This window comes from Sceloporus occidentalis, unplaced genomic scaffold (genome assembly GCF_023333645.1).
Source record: "Sceloporus occidentalis isolate IW3139 unplaced genomic scaffold, rSceOcc1.0.p SCAF_26, whole genome shotgun sequence".
Taxonomy (NCBI): Eukaryota; Metazoa; Chordata; class Lepidosauria; order Squamata; family Phrynosomatidae; genus Sceloporus; species Sceloporus occidentalis.
Genome location: NW_028317006.1, coordinates 132,338 through 147,707, shown reverse-complemented (window position 1 = coordinate 147,707; position 15,370 = coordinate 132,338). Strand labels below are relative to the sequence as shown.

Here is a 15,370-nt window from a genome sequence, read left to right as displayed (position 1 = left end):
GCAGGACTCCAGAAAGCCACTCTATTGCTGAGAGAGAATAGAGAGCGATATCTTTGGATAAACTCTGTTTTATTCTGAGGTTTTAACTGAGAAAATTCAGCTTGGACCCCAATCCAAGTGTTATCAGTCATCTGTGAACGCGCACCTTCTCATAGGGTATGTCAGGGATTGTTGTTTCATTATATTTTACTCAAATTAACTCATTATACGATTCTTTAAGAAATACAACTTTATTTCCGTTAGAATTACATAAAAATAGCATTACACTAAAAGCATTTATCTCATGCATCAAGGTCCAGCATTACTTATGTTCCGTCTAAAGCAATATTTGGACATATCCAACGTATATACTATTGCATAATTGAATAAATACAACATTACTAGGTTTGCTCTTTAATAGCTCCCAGATCTATTATAGACGGAAATGTCTGAATGTAATGTTTAATAAGTAACATTAGTCATTTCCATTTATTGATAGAGCATTTGCTTTCACGAACCCAAGCTTTGTTTTTTCCCATTACGCATTCTCTAGTTTTGTAAATAATAGACCTGTGGAAACCAATTATATCCCCAAACAAAGCTTTTCTTTACAAGGCTGGATCACCTCGTAAGGAAACTCATTAAATAAACGTATACAGAACATTTTTCTTAGTTATTGTGGTTTTCCATAACTTTCTAATATGCCATCATGGTTTTCCAGTTTTGTCGTTCCAGGTAAAACGATGGCTCATTACTACGACTTTTGCCATTCGGATTATGACACCGGAGATGAAGACCGAGACCTTTTTGCGGAAATCCCCGGACGAGATTTTCTGAATTTCAGAAAAGAGACATCAAAGCCAAAACCAAGGTATCCCCAAACTTCTAGGTGTATCAGTAGAGCCCTTTCCTTCAAATGGTGATATAGTGTCCTTGGATTTGGGGCCGGGGTGGAGAATTCTAGGGTCATCGGTATCATTCTGTGGATCCTATTGTGATAATTATAAGATTTCTATACGAATGAGTGAATATGATTTCTACCCCTGTTATAAAAATATTGTATTTTTTATATAATATGTATTTTTTTTAAACATAATTAACTTTATAGCAATCTGAATTGTAAGATGTTTTAATGTTTCTGTTAAACAGCCAGAATAACTGATGCATTTTCCTCTCTTGTTTTTAGGCCAATTGGAATTAATTTAACCAATTGCAGATACGACAGTGGTAAGCATAGTCTTTACTGATCAATTACACGTTTAATAGGTTAAACAATTCAGAAAAATAATGGGCATATAGGAGTTCTGGAACAAGCACAGAAAAAACGATCTTACACGCCTTACATCATATATATTTTTTTTATAAGTTTCTTTGCTGTTGGTTGTATTTCAGTGCGTCGGGCTGTCCGGCGTTGTGGAATGAAGGAGGTCGAGGATGAAGATGAATGGATGGTTTACTGGTCAGACACGTCTACGTCCCTGCAGCGCATCAAGGCCATGGAAAGATATCAGGTTAGAAGCTGCTTTTTGTTTGGGGCTATATTATACATTTGTAGGGTTTCAGGACATTGTACTTGTACTTATGTATTTTTAACCTCGCTTGAGTGACAGTTTTGCACAAACTGCTGCATTTTATCATAAATTCACTAATAATATTAGACATATTAAAGAATCGATCAATTCAAAACAAGGAGCCCTTTTTGTGTCTTTCTATACATTTCTATTTACAGAAAATCAACCACTTTCCTGGAATGAACGCGATCTACAGAAAGGACTTACTGGCCAGGAACATGAACCGCCTGTTAAAGCTGTTCCCCAAGGAATATAACATCTTTCCCCGGACCTGGAGTATGCCAGCCGAGTGAGTTTACAAGCAATGGATATGAGTTATTTTATCTTCCATCTACATAGCGATTTGACGCTTCCTCTTTATAGAGTAACTCCTATACGTTCCTCTATCAGTAGTAAAATATTCATATAAGTCACACGTTATCAGAAAACATAAAAGACTTTCTAAAAAACGAAACTAAGAAAGAAGATTTTCTCTAAGCATCCTATATACTCTTCTGAATACATTTATTTAAACATACATGTTATTAAAGAATATGAAACATTTGCAGCGAATTAGATATTGGGAATATTATTACTAATGGATTGGAGGCAGTTTAAGAATATTTTATTTTTCTCCATTGAGTATCATTCTTTTACAGAGCTTGTTTTTATATAGCTTGTTTTTTATATAGCTGAGCATCTTAGGAGTTGTTACTGATCTGAAACAATGTTTACAAATGCAGATGTTTCTTCAGTACCACTAATGCTAACCTCACCTTCTTTACATCTAAAATCCACTTCTTTCTCCTGCAGTTATGGAGCTTTCCAGGACTACGGCCGCATCAACAAAGGAGAGACCTTCATCTGCAAGCCGGGCACAGGCTCCCAAGGCACAGGAATATTCTTGACCCACAACACGAAGGACATTGAACGCTACGATAAAGTGGTCTGTCAGCAGTATATCGGCAAGGTAATGGGATGTGGACGTCTATGAAATGTTATGCTTAATGATTTACTGAACAGACATCTTAAGAGTCCGTTTAGAATTTGCATGAATGGTTATGTGCTGTATTTGGTAGATATAGAAACATTGTGGCAATGATGGTGATCGGTTACTGCAAACACTTACCTAAAGCGACATAACATTGCAAAAACATTGTATAAATACACTTTTATCAGGAATAACTCACTCTGGAAGTCTATAATCATTTCTTGCACTGTATGAATTCTACTCATTTATATTTGCTTTAATCGCACAGCCATTCCTCATCGATGGATTTAAATTTGATCTGCGGATATATGTCCTTGTCACATCTTGTGACCCCCTGCGTGTTTTTATGTATAAAGAGGGTATCGTACGCTTTGCGACAATAGATTACACCGAACCCAGCCACGCCAACCTGGTGAGTATCTTTAACAGAAACGCCAATATCTCTCGATTGTAAAACAGGCAATGAGAACTGATTACACGACTCAAATCTGGAGAGTTCCCAGAAATGAATCTATGGTAGAATTAAAATAGCAATATTTTCTTTTTTTTTTTTCTAGAAAAATGTCTTTATGCATCTCACAAATTATTCCATCAACAAAAACAACAGAAACTTCATTAGAGATGACATTAAAGGAAGTAAAAGGTATGTAATTTGAACCATCAGTAATAGTATTTCTTTGTTTATTTATTTCTGTTTTTCTGATCATTTTTTTGTGTTTTCATTTTTTTTTATTTCTTCAACAGGAAAATTTCAACTCTTAACAGCTGGCTGGAAAATCATGGCTACGATACCGTAAAGCTCTGGGGAGATATTGAGGATGTGGTCATCAAGACCCTGATTTCTGCCCATCCTATCCTGAAGCACAATTATCGGACTTGCTTCCCAAACCATCTTGCTGGTAGCGCATGCTTCGAGGTCCTTGGATTCGACATCATCCTGGATAAAAATTTGAAGCCATGGCTACTAGAGGTAACAGTAATCATTTTCATTTGGCTTGTGTACTAAAGACCAGCAATAAACCCGTATTAATTATATATAATATATCACCCATATTTACAAAATGTTCTCCTGCATAAGAAATTGTCTGTCTGCTCAGAGTGTGCCATGAAGCTGACGTGAATACATGGCATGATGCTTATAATACACGCAGTACATAAGGAAGCAGATATTGAAGATTTTGGTATTACTTCCAGCTTTATGCTGTAATGAGCGACTGTCCTTGGAAAGAACCTCCTCATCTCCCATTTATATTTCTTAACAGTCCTTCTTTTCCATAATTACACCCGATTATAGCCAATAGTTAGCTTCAATCTCATCATTTGTTTCCGTGTTTGTGCAGGTAAATCACTCCCCAAGCTTTAGAACAGATTCATGTTTAGATCAAGAGGTCAAGGATGCGCTCCTGGAAGACACCCTAAATTTAATCAACCTTCGTGCCTCCAACGAAGCAAAAGTCACTGAGGAAGATAGACGTCAAAGAGCGAAAGAACGTTTATTCCGGTGCACCCTCCCTAAGGAAGCGAGGTTAGTTTAAAGTCATTCTTTTTCACATTTCAGAAGAAGCAGCAGAAGTTACTTATGTGAACATTGTATGTATATTTACTATACGGTATATGTTCATATATACATATATGTGCTTCTTTACAAAATGTACGTGCTCGTTGTTTTTTTAACATGTTTAATATATACCTACATATAAAACTATATATAAAGCAGGTCACAACTCATGAAAGGTGTATGGAAAGGTTATGTTTGGAAGAATATTTCTAATCATTCTATAATATTTCTGCACGTGGCTGTTAGATGAAACAGATAGATTTTATGTGTTAGATGCTATGTATTTATATGTGTTTTGTAAATCTAGATTCAAGCGGTTGGAAGACAACCAGGCTGCTTGTATGGAGCAGGCTGAAAAATATGAAGACAGCCATCTGGGAGGCTACCGCCGTATCTACCCCAGTGACGGAACGGAGCGGTATGAAAAGTTCTTCCAACAGTGCAGCTCTTTGTTTCAGGAAACTGCTGCTTCAAAGGCAAGAAAGGATTGTGCTAGGTGAGTTTCTCAGTACATATGCAGCGGGTACACACATGTAATCAACCTTTACCAACACCTAGCCTTGTGTTTTGGCTAGGTCATCTAGGCCTAGGATGGCAGGTCGAGGCAATACAGAACTCTGATCTCTCCACCCAGCCTTTTAATGCCATGAAGAACTGTGCCAAGGTGGCACGGCCTCATAGTATGCTGGGGATAGAATCATGGCGGAGGCAGCTGGAGGTGCCGCGCCACGTCAGGCCTAGAACGTTGCTCCCCATAAGTACACTAATGCTAAAATCTCAAGGGAAGGCAGTATCAGAATCCTAATTGATGGGGAGAAAGTATTTTCTTATTTGGTCAAGGAATCATTTACAAATGTCCTCTCACTTAGAGTTCTTTAAAGCCAGTATTCTTGACCCATTGTTTTATGTTCTGAGACCTTCTATTGCTTCTGTTTGCATTATAACAATGTAATATCAGCACAAACACAGTGCATGACTTCTTAACATTATAAGTTCAGCAGTTTTTAAGATAACTTTAGTAAACATTTCTCAACTTTAGATCGCGCTCCTTAAAACATGAGAGGTTTTGTCTGAGGTCATAGCGATCATGAAGGGCCCCGGAAATATGAGAACTCTACAAACGTTTTAGAATTCTATTCATTATTCTATATATTTGGGCTAATTTATTCATTTCTGTCAGCATTTGTATCATAATGATCTTGGTTTTCCTTAATTGCAGGCAGCAGTTGGAGGAGCTGCGTCTGAAGGAAGAGCAAAAGGGCATTCTGATTGGGAAAAATCCAGAGACTAAGGACAGTATCCCTATCCCAGGGGCATTAGCAGTTGAAAAGTCCGTCGCACGTAAACTAACAAAGAGGCCTCCAACGTGTCCTCCTAATTCCATTAAGAGGATGGAAAAAAAGGTATGATCCATGGGCAGTTAAGCAGATCCAGTTAATAGTTCACAGTGAAAGGTGTATTCATTATTATTATTGTTTTATATAGTGCCATTATATGCCTTTCAGCTTACTCACTTCACTGTACTATGAAGGGCCATCCTCAGCTTCTGCCATGTGAAATAATGCAGCCCTGTGTATTACAAAGTCAAATCTATGAGATACCCGAAGAGATCTTCCGACATGAAATATGCATTATACAGGGCTACACCGGGCTTTCTGCAGGTGAAGCTCATTGGGATTTCCCCTTCATTAATGGATATATCAGTGTAGAGGTGAAGGGATGTAGTAAATAGTACAAGGTCTTTATTTTGCATGCAACAAGCAAGCCAAGTATGTGCCAATTATCTGTATATTTGCAGGTTGAAGATGTGGGATGTAGCTTTATGAGGACGCTGTTCCACACTTGGCTTCCTTAACCATTTGCGCATCTATTTGTGGCTGTTTGATGTTGTTGATCACTTAGGGTTGCAGGCTTCTCTTCAGCTGATTATGATAGTGATAGTCATTTGGTCTTATAGTATTGGCAGAAATGTTGCTGTTTTCTATGTACAAAAACATGAAGTGATAGAGACGGTATGGTTAAATATTCTGTGGACAAAACTCCAAATTCTTCTGTTGTGTCCACTTATGTCAAGAGATGAGTAGTCTTTTGGATCTCCATATAGTATATGTCAGTAAAGATTCTAGTGAATGATAACTCACATCTTGTTGTTTTCTCACAGGCACAATGTACCCCCCCACTGGTAGTGCGCCAGAAAGCAGAAAGCGTATCTATTGTTCCCTTACCTAAACTGAGGAACACAACATCACACGCCAATGCTCAAGCCGCTGCCAGCCGTCAATCCTATAGGGGTTTTCCTAGACTCTTGCAGTCAGGAGGAGGAGGCTCTCTATCACCCCAGTATTCTGCGCAGAGACATGCACAGCAGAGACCCGTAACATCGTATGGGGTGAAAAATGTGCGGGCAACTGCTGCTATCAGTGAGCCAGTTAAACCACCAACGCGTGACAGCCAGAGGAGCCTCTCCAGTAACAAAAACACAGCTGAACACAGTAAGAACATATATGTATACAATTTGGGATTAATATCTATAACTGACATGCTTGATGACCCAATCTCCAGAAAAAGACTGGAGACTAAAGCTAAACCCTTTTTAGGTTCCCCTGAGCCAAATAATCTATTTCATCGGCAATGTGTCCTCAGGGCAATCTAGGCTAACTTAAATAACCATCCTCAAGATTCCTCTTCCTTTCTATATCAAAAGGCAAAATGGATGCATGCATTAACTGCGATTCTCATCTTTTCAAAATAATCCAAACACTGAATAACTGCGATAAAGCTCAGCTCTTTACTGAAATGCCAACCATGGACCTGTACTTGTAGATGTGTATTCACTAAACTAGAAACTAGTTTAGTGTATTCACTAAATCTAGAAACATTTCATCCCTCTAACTTCCCTGTACATTATGAACAGTCGTTCCTATATAAGACCTTATAGAATTTTGTAAAATAATTTGTCTTATTTCTAAGGTAAGAATGACGACACCTCTTGTGATGTTAATATTTGTCACAGCATCCACTTAAACATTTTAAAGATAATATCCAGGAAGATGTGTTTTTTCTTTTAAAAATGTAATGGATAACAATAACATTTCATGATCCGGCTAAACCCCTATACCATTTATTGTCTGTTTACAAAGTTTTCTACTTAATAAATATACAACATATTGTAATTCTTTCTACATGTTTATATACCGTAATCCAGAATATGGCTTGGTTTTCGGTACAGTCTACATGTGTGTGCTACAAATTTTTATTCTAAGATATTTCTTCCCCTCAGGAGGTACAAGATGCAAGAAACCATCTGGTGTTTCTTCTGGCTCTCTTAAGAACAGTCCCCATGGTGGAAGATGTCCTGACGCACCTCGAAGCGCTTCCCCCCCTGTTCCTAGCGGAAATCGCTCCTTAGTTGCTGCGTCACCTACTGCTCCAATTCCCCGACGCACATCTTAAAACAACAGACTGCGGGTGTCACAAACGTGAGAAAAATGGTAATTCAATCGTTTATTGGAATCTTGGTCATAGTACATGCAGGAGCATGAAAATAACTGATTCTTTATACATGTTTTAGGAGAAAGACCTTGGTATGAGCCACCACAACACCTTCAGGAAGTACAACTTCAGCAGTAAAATGTTAGTACGAGAATTATGAGGGTCTTACACTATATAAATGTAACAGAAAATATATAATAGCTGCACTAAAAATCAACATCTCTAGAAGGGGCTTAAAAGCCGTGCCAGGCCTAGAACGTTGCTCCCCATAAGTGCACTAATGCTAAAACCCCAAGGGAAGGCAGTATCAGAATCCTTATTGATGGGGAGAAAGTATTTTCTTATTTGGTCAAGGAATCATTTTCAAATGTCCTCTCACTTAGAGTACTTTAAAGCCAGTATTCGTGACACATTGTTTTATGTTCTGAAACCTTCTATTACCCGCCGTCATATTTAGTGTATTGGGTATTCGGTTTGAACAATGAAAACGCAACTCGTCTTCTTTTCATGTTCTCCCGAATATGAATGCACAAGTCTAGTTAAAAGTGTAGTCTACCTGTGTCTGCTATGGATTTTTATTTTTCCCCTCAGGACGTACAAGATGCAGGAAACCATCTGCTGTTTCTTCTGGCTCTCTTTAGAACAGCCCCCATGGTGGAAGATGTCCTGACGCACCTCAAAACGGTTTCCTCCTTGTTCTTAGCCGAAATCTTCTGCGCCACCTACTGCTCCAATTACCCGACGCACATCTCGGCCAAACCAACAGAGTGCGGGTGTCACAAACAGAAACTGGTAATTCAATCATTTATTGGAATCCTGGTCATTGTACAATGCAGCAGCATGAAAATAACCGATTCTTTGTACATGTTATAAAAATTGTGTTTCTGTTTTAGGAGAAAGACCTTGGTATGAGCCAACAACCACCAGAACACCTTCGGGAAGCATAATTTGGAAGCAGTAGTAAAATGTTAGTACGGAAATTATGGACTGAATAAATATAACAGAAAATATATAATAGCTGCATTGGAAACCAACATCTCTAGAGGGGGCTTAAAAAACACCTGCCTAACCTATTGATATTTATATGATACATTATGCTAATTCTTCGTCATAGCCAGATAGTTTAGGATTTTTTCTTTATACATCAACACTTATATTATATGCTGCATCAAAATTGAATTCCTAACAAGTTATTTAACTTTATCCACTACAGGGGAAACATACTTGACTGCCAGTCCCATCATGATGAAGCAAAGAAGACTCCATGCATACGTGAATGAAGTTGTGACACTTTGAATCTTGTTATACTGTTATACATCTTATACAGTGAATCGTTAGCATGCATGCATATAAATACCAGTTTCTGTAAATAAATAGCTTCATACATGACCATGTTTATGTATAATCTCTGTCATCACATATACTCACTCATGTTTAAATAATTGTTCCTGCTGGCAAGGACATTATATAAACTGAAAGAGCATGCGCAGTGCCCTGTAGAGGTCCAAATGCATGCCACCACCTTTACTGTGAGGTACAGGACATCTGTTCTAAAAATTAGGAAAATATGTAAAACCTGTTTTAACTGATCACAATAAACTTGTTTTAGGCATGCACATATTAAGACTTCACACAGGGACTTAACTAGAAAACACAGGGCCCTAGTGCGATAAATTGCCTCGTCCCCCCCAAACTCAACAGCTAGTCTGTGCCATCATTGCCCCCACACAACTGGTCTTAGCCTTCTTTGCCCCTTGCCCCCTTCTAACACACAACATATGTAAACACACCTACACAAATGATGTACACTTACTCACTAACACACACTCTATCTCACCTCACTTACACAATAACATATCCATAATCACACACACAATTACACATTCATGCTCACATACACACACACACACACACAAGAACATATCGATGTTCACACACACACAAGTACACATCGATGTTCACACACACAAGCATACATCCATGCTCACACACAAGTACACATGCATGCTCAAACACACACAAGTAAACATCTAATACAGGCTTTAGTCCTATGTCTTAGTATTGTCTAAATGTGTTTGTTTATGTTTTATTATAATATGATAAAGATAAATATTAAAAAAAAGAAGAAATCACAGGGCTCTTGTGCGGAAACCCCCCCAGGGCTCCTCCCAAAAACCCAGGGCCCCCCAAACATTCTGACTGTGTTATCAGTGCCCCCACCTTGCCAGTGCTGACCAACAGCTTGTCTGTGCCATTTTCTTCCCCAAACAGCCTGTCATGTCTGCAAACAGCTTGTCTCTGACTTCTTTGCCACCAAGCAACCTGTCTGTGACATATTTGTCTCCAAAAAGCCTTCTTGTGCCCCTGCCCAAACCCTTACATACACACATCAATGTTTACATGCAAACACATACACATCCATGCTCACGTAAATGTATTCATATACATTCATGTTACACACATTTCACATACATACAATAAATCATACATCCTTCCTTATCCTTACAGTCAATAGCTCACTCTCTCTCGCATCCTCTCACCAGCAGCATTTTCTCAGGTGTTCGCACACACTTTACGAGCAGTCTTGATTCTACCCTTGGGGCATATACCCAGACCCCGCTGTGTTCCTGTCTCCCCATGCCCGATCAAAATTGTTCACAAGGGGCAAGTCTAGCCTTTTTTTAATAATTTTGGACCTGCTGGAAAAGTGGTCACAGGGGAGAGGCACCCCCATTTGTAACGCCACTGATTTCAATTTATTATATTTTATTTCAACTCTCCCTGGAACCTAACCGAATGAAACCATAAAGACTGTCAGCTTCCCTAAATGAAGAAGAGAATTTTCCCTCCAGCTCTTTATTTATTTGTCTATTTAAATATTTATTCCATATTTATTGATCCAGCAGAACTTTACCTTGTGCTTTTTTATTATGTATTTATTGACTTAGCAGAATTTTACCTCTGTGATAATGGCAAATAATCTCAAAAAGCACAACGTAGAACATGGAAAAGATAAGAAAATGACACTTTTTTCTCCTCAAAATTCCAAAAAATGTTTATTCCCCAGGCCAGAGCCTAAATGCGCCAAGTGAAACAGACCTTGATATAAATACAACACATCCTAGAAGCCCTACAACTTCAGAGGGCTTAATTACATACATGGAAATGCAAAAATGTTTGGATGCACAACTAATTTAAATAAAAGTCAAATTAAAAAATCACTTTCAAGATATCAAGCAAGATCTTCACTCCATGAATGAAAGGCTAACTAAATCTGAATTGATTATTGAAAATTTGGAATTTGAAAACAAAAAAGCCCATAATAACATAAAAGATCTAAATGTTTGTTTTGAGCTTTCTATTGCCCCGTGATGACATGTTTGGGCCTTGCCACGTGGTTTTCGCCTGCTACATCTTGGCGTAGAGACTACCTCTTCCTTTTTCGCCACCTATACTACCTTCTATGCCTGCGAGTGCCCGGGGTTGCCGGCCATGTGCTCCTCTCTCTGGCCCCCTCGGTTGTCATGTCCCTTACCTGAGCTGGCCAGTCCTTCGTGACTTCACCACCATGGATGTCTTCGGAACCGGGCTGTTTTGATTTGGATTTGGATTTTGGTTTATATGTTATGGTGTCCTACTGTATTGTGTGGTACACTATGCGAGCCATGTTATTGCTGTTTTCTTGCCGATGTCTCTGTGACCATGCCACCCACCATGATCTCTATGTATGTATTTGTGGGCGGGGGGGTTTGCTTTGGGACGGGGAGGTTGTTTTGTTCTTTTTTGTTGTTTTTTTTTTTTTTTTTTATTATGTCTATGTCTACACCTGTGGTTAAGTACTGCCCTTGCAGTCTTTGCCCGTTACACTTGACACTACGCCCCCATGTGGTCTATCTAGCTCATATGCTCTCACTGTACATTATATGCCTTGACATCACACTTAGCTATTCATGTTTATGGGTGCACATGTGGACGGACCCTGTCGTTTTCAGTGGGCCCTTATGTCCTCGCAATTGCCCTAGCTTATTGCGGACGCTCCTAGGCAGTCCGTTCTGTAGATCTGTTTCCATCGCACTTTTTCTCGATGAGGGAGTTCCCCCTTCCTCTCCGTGTACATTTTGTGTAGCTGTATGGGGATGCTATGGGTCTACTTCCACACACATTACTCTTATTATTATTTCGGGGGATGTGGGGGGGGGGTTGAGTTCGGGGGGAGGTTGCTTTGGGGTGTTAGGGGATTTTTTTTTTTTTTCTTTTCCCTTTTTTCCTGCTTTCATTTGGGCTCTACACGCCTGTGCAATCGCTGTTCAGTCCTGTCTATCTGCCCTCATCGCACACTACATCATAAATTTGTTTTTCCAAATACAGGGTTGCTACCTCGCTGCTTCTATGAATGCGCATTTTGGCCTGGTCACACGGGGGAGGAGTTTGTGGGGGTGTTTCTTCATGTGTGCCCTATACTGTGCTACTCTGGTCTAGGCGTGGATGTTCTCTTCGCTTATTGCACCTCCCGGATGCACCACACATACACATATTTGTGCTTTATTTCTCTATGGGGGGGGGGGGTTCCTTAATTTAATTATTGTTTTTCTTTTTCACACCTCCTTGCGGTCATGGTAAGCCGCCATGATACCCCCTCCATGGGTGTGCCTTTTGCCTCCCTCAAATTAGATTTCTTGCCCCATGGGGTTGTTCTCTAGGATGCAACTCCGTGTCTGGACTGGATTATATATATATATTTTTTTTACTTTTTTTTGTTTTGTTTTGTTATATATGTATTTTCAATGTTGTACATTTGTATTTGCTCTGTGGCCTGGTCCGGTGCATTGCATACTCTGACGGCCACCTTCTGCTGCCCTTTATTGGGAACCCGCCACTGCATGATGTATGCTGTTCTTTCTGTTCGTACTCGTTTTCTTCGGTCTCTCGCTCGGTTTGCCTCTAGTATCGAATGTTTTATGATTCATTATTGGAATCCTTCACAGATTACTATTAGTAAAAGAGGTTTCACACTGATGTTTCTCTCTTTGGTTCTTTGGTAATTCTTGCGGGATATAGAAATACTGCTGATGGTTCTGGGCGGCAGCGGCTGCCTTCCGCACCAGTGTTATTTTGTTTTTATTCCCTTGGTTATACAGTTTTCGGGGAACCTGCTTCCCCTCTGGACGGGTGACGCTTACCCCCTCATTGGGAGTGTGTAACGTTACTGAGGTGGTTACGACTGCCGTCCTTCCTTGTTAGGGAGGCCGCGTTCCACTATCCAGTAGTCACTCCAGGTGGTTTTTGTGTCCCTTCCCCCTTTCTGCCCTACCCTGCCCTTTCCCTTTCCTCCTCAGCCCCTCCACCCCCCCCTTTTTTCTTTTTTCTTTTCCTTCTCTTCTTTTCTTCTCTCTCTTTCCTCTCTTCTCTCTTTTGCTTCTCTCATGGCCTCGGTTGTAGCGCCCTTGGTGCTCAGGCGTCCTCCCTGTGTTCCTCGTGACCTTACCATTGTCTCCTATAATGTGAAGGGTCTCAATATACCCGAAAAGCGTTCCCATTTGCTGAGAGACCTGCACTATCACAAAGCCTCTGTTGTCTATCTTCAGGAGACCCATTTTAAGGCTTCCAGGTCGCCTACGTTGCTCAATGCTTCCTACCCATTGGGTTTTTTTAGTAATAATGTTACCTCTAAATCTAAGGGCACAGCGATTCTTTTTGACAAACATACCCCATTTCTTGAGAAGGCTACTTTGACGGATCCAGGTGGCAGATTTGTTTTTGTGAAGGGCACAATTGCAGACTCCCTGTACACTTTCGCTAATGTTTATCTGTCTAACAGACAGCAACATCGCTGCTTAGCTAGGATTCTTGAGTTGCTACGGTCCTTTCAGGAAGGTCTGTTGGTCCTCGGAGGGGATTTTAATGTGGCTCTGGAGCCTGCGGTGGATACTTCTGCTGGGCACTCCTGCACCCCCCCCATGTCCTCCACCGGTTGAAATCCCTACTCCATGATTTCCAGCTAGTGGACTGTTGGAGGGCACTGCATCCTTGCGACAGGGACTATAGTTTTTTCTCCACTCCTAGGGGGCTCTACACTAGAATTGACTATTTCTTTATGCCGTACTATCATCTGCGCTCGTTGAGGGCGGCGCGATATGGTTCGATTACCTGGTCGGACCATGCACCGCTGATAATGGACTTGACTTCGACGTTGACCAGGCCGACTTCCTCATCATGGAGACTTAATGAAACGCTTTTTTCTGACCCTGTGCTTCTGGCCAACACTCGGACGCTCTTGACTAAATACTTCTTAGAAAATTCAACGCTTGATGTTTCCCCGCTGACTGTTTGGGAGGCTCATAAGTGTGTGGTCCGCGGGCATCTCATTAAGCTTGGCGCTGAAAAGAAAAAGGCGGACTCGGCTGCCCTTGGGACATTGTATCACGAAATAGCGACTATTGAACAGGTTCATAAGGACACTCTCACGGACGCAATGTTCCAGCGGTTGGTCCTTCTTAGGAAGGATTTATCCTCCCTGCTTGCTGCTAAAGCGAGGCGTTCCTTTTTAAAATTGAGGGCGATATACTATGAACACGGGGATAAACCCGGCAAATTCCTCGCATGGGCACTGCGTGCTCGCCGGCGACTCTCTTACATTCCTAAGGTACGTTCTTCGTCTGGGGCCCCCTGTAGGCTCCCCCAGGAGATTATGACAGCTTTTACGGAGTATTACTCCGGTCTCTATAACCTTTCTGATCCTCCCCCCCCTGCCCCCCAAGCTGTGCGGTCATCCAAAATATCTGCTTACCTCGATAAAACTTTGAGGAGGAAATTGTCTGTGGCGGAAGCGGAGAGTATGGAAACTCCCATCACCTTGTCTGAATTGGGGGCTGCCATTAAAAGTTCAAAGCTGGGGAAATGCCCTGGTCCTGACGGGCTTCCCTTGCTCTATTATAAAAAGTTGTTGGACATCTTGGGTCCGCAGCTGGTGCTCTCTCTTAACGCTATCCTAGACGGCAGGGCTATCCATCCGCACACCCTGATGGCTACTATCTCCTTAATTCCCAAGGAGGGCAAAGATTTGGAACAATGTAGCAGCTTTAGGCCCATTTCTCTGCTTAATGCAGATCTTAAATTATTTTCTAAAATCCTTGCTTCTAGAATGCAGTGTTTCATTCCGATCCTGGTCCATCCTGACCAAACGGGTTTTGTACCGGGGCGGGAGTCCAGGGATAGCACGATCCGGGCCCTAAATTTGATACATTACGCGCTCCAATCTCGGACTGAGACTATCCTCCTGTCGACGGACGCTGAAAAGGCGTTCGACAGGTTGGATTGGTCGTTTATGTTTGCAGTCCTGGAGCGAATGGGTTTTGGTCCCAACATGCGACGTTGGGTGGCTTCCTTGTATTCCGGCCCGTCCGCCAGGATTCGGGTCAATGGGATGCTCACTGAATCCTTTCCCATCACGAACGGAACTAGGCAGGGCTGTCCGCTGTCTCCTCTGATTTTTATATTGTCCCTGGAGCCCTTTTTGGAATCTGTACGGCGGAACACTGATATTCGGGGACTCCGGGTTGGAACGACTACGCACAAAATTTTGGGCTATGCGGACGATTTGCTCTTTGCGATTACGCAACCGCAGTTGTCTCTCCCGATTATTCTCCGGGAATTCCGGGACTATGGCGAACTGGCGAATTTAAAAATCAATAACTCCAAGTCTGAAATCCTTAATATTAATCTGATATTAAATGATATGTCCGCTCTCTATCGCCATAATTTCGCCCCGCTACTGGTTGCGATCCAAAAAGACCTCAATGG

The 15,370-nt window shown here is 41.1% G+C and overlaps 1 protein-coding gene across 1 annotated transcript; it reads left to right on the top strand.

Moving 5' to 3' along the window:
* The first annotated feature begins 1,172 nt into the window (after positions 1-1,172).
* LOC149299965 (tubulin polyglutamylase TTLL13-like) lies at positions 1,173-8,517 on the top strand. Its single transcript, XM_089485475.1, has 14 exons — positions 1,173-1,206; positions 1,372-1,490; positions 1,709-1,839; positions 2,343-2,499; positions 2,789-2,932; positions 3,078-3,163; positions 3,265-3,490; positions 3,861-4,045; positions 4,386-4,574; positions 5,298-5,481; positions 6,240-6,570; positions 7,650-7,704; positions 8,212-8,362; positions 8,464-8,517. The coding sequence occupies exons 2-14, from the start codon at positions 1,398-1,400 to the stop codon at positions 8,515-8,517; spliced, it is 1,986 nt and encodes a 661-aa protein (XP_089341601.1). The 5' UTR covers positions 1,173-1,206; positions 1,372-1,397.
* Positions 8,518-15,370: the final 6,853 nt, after the last annotated feature.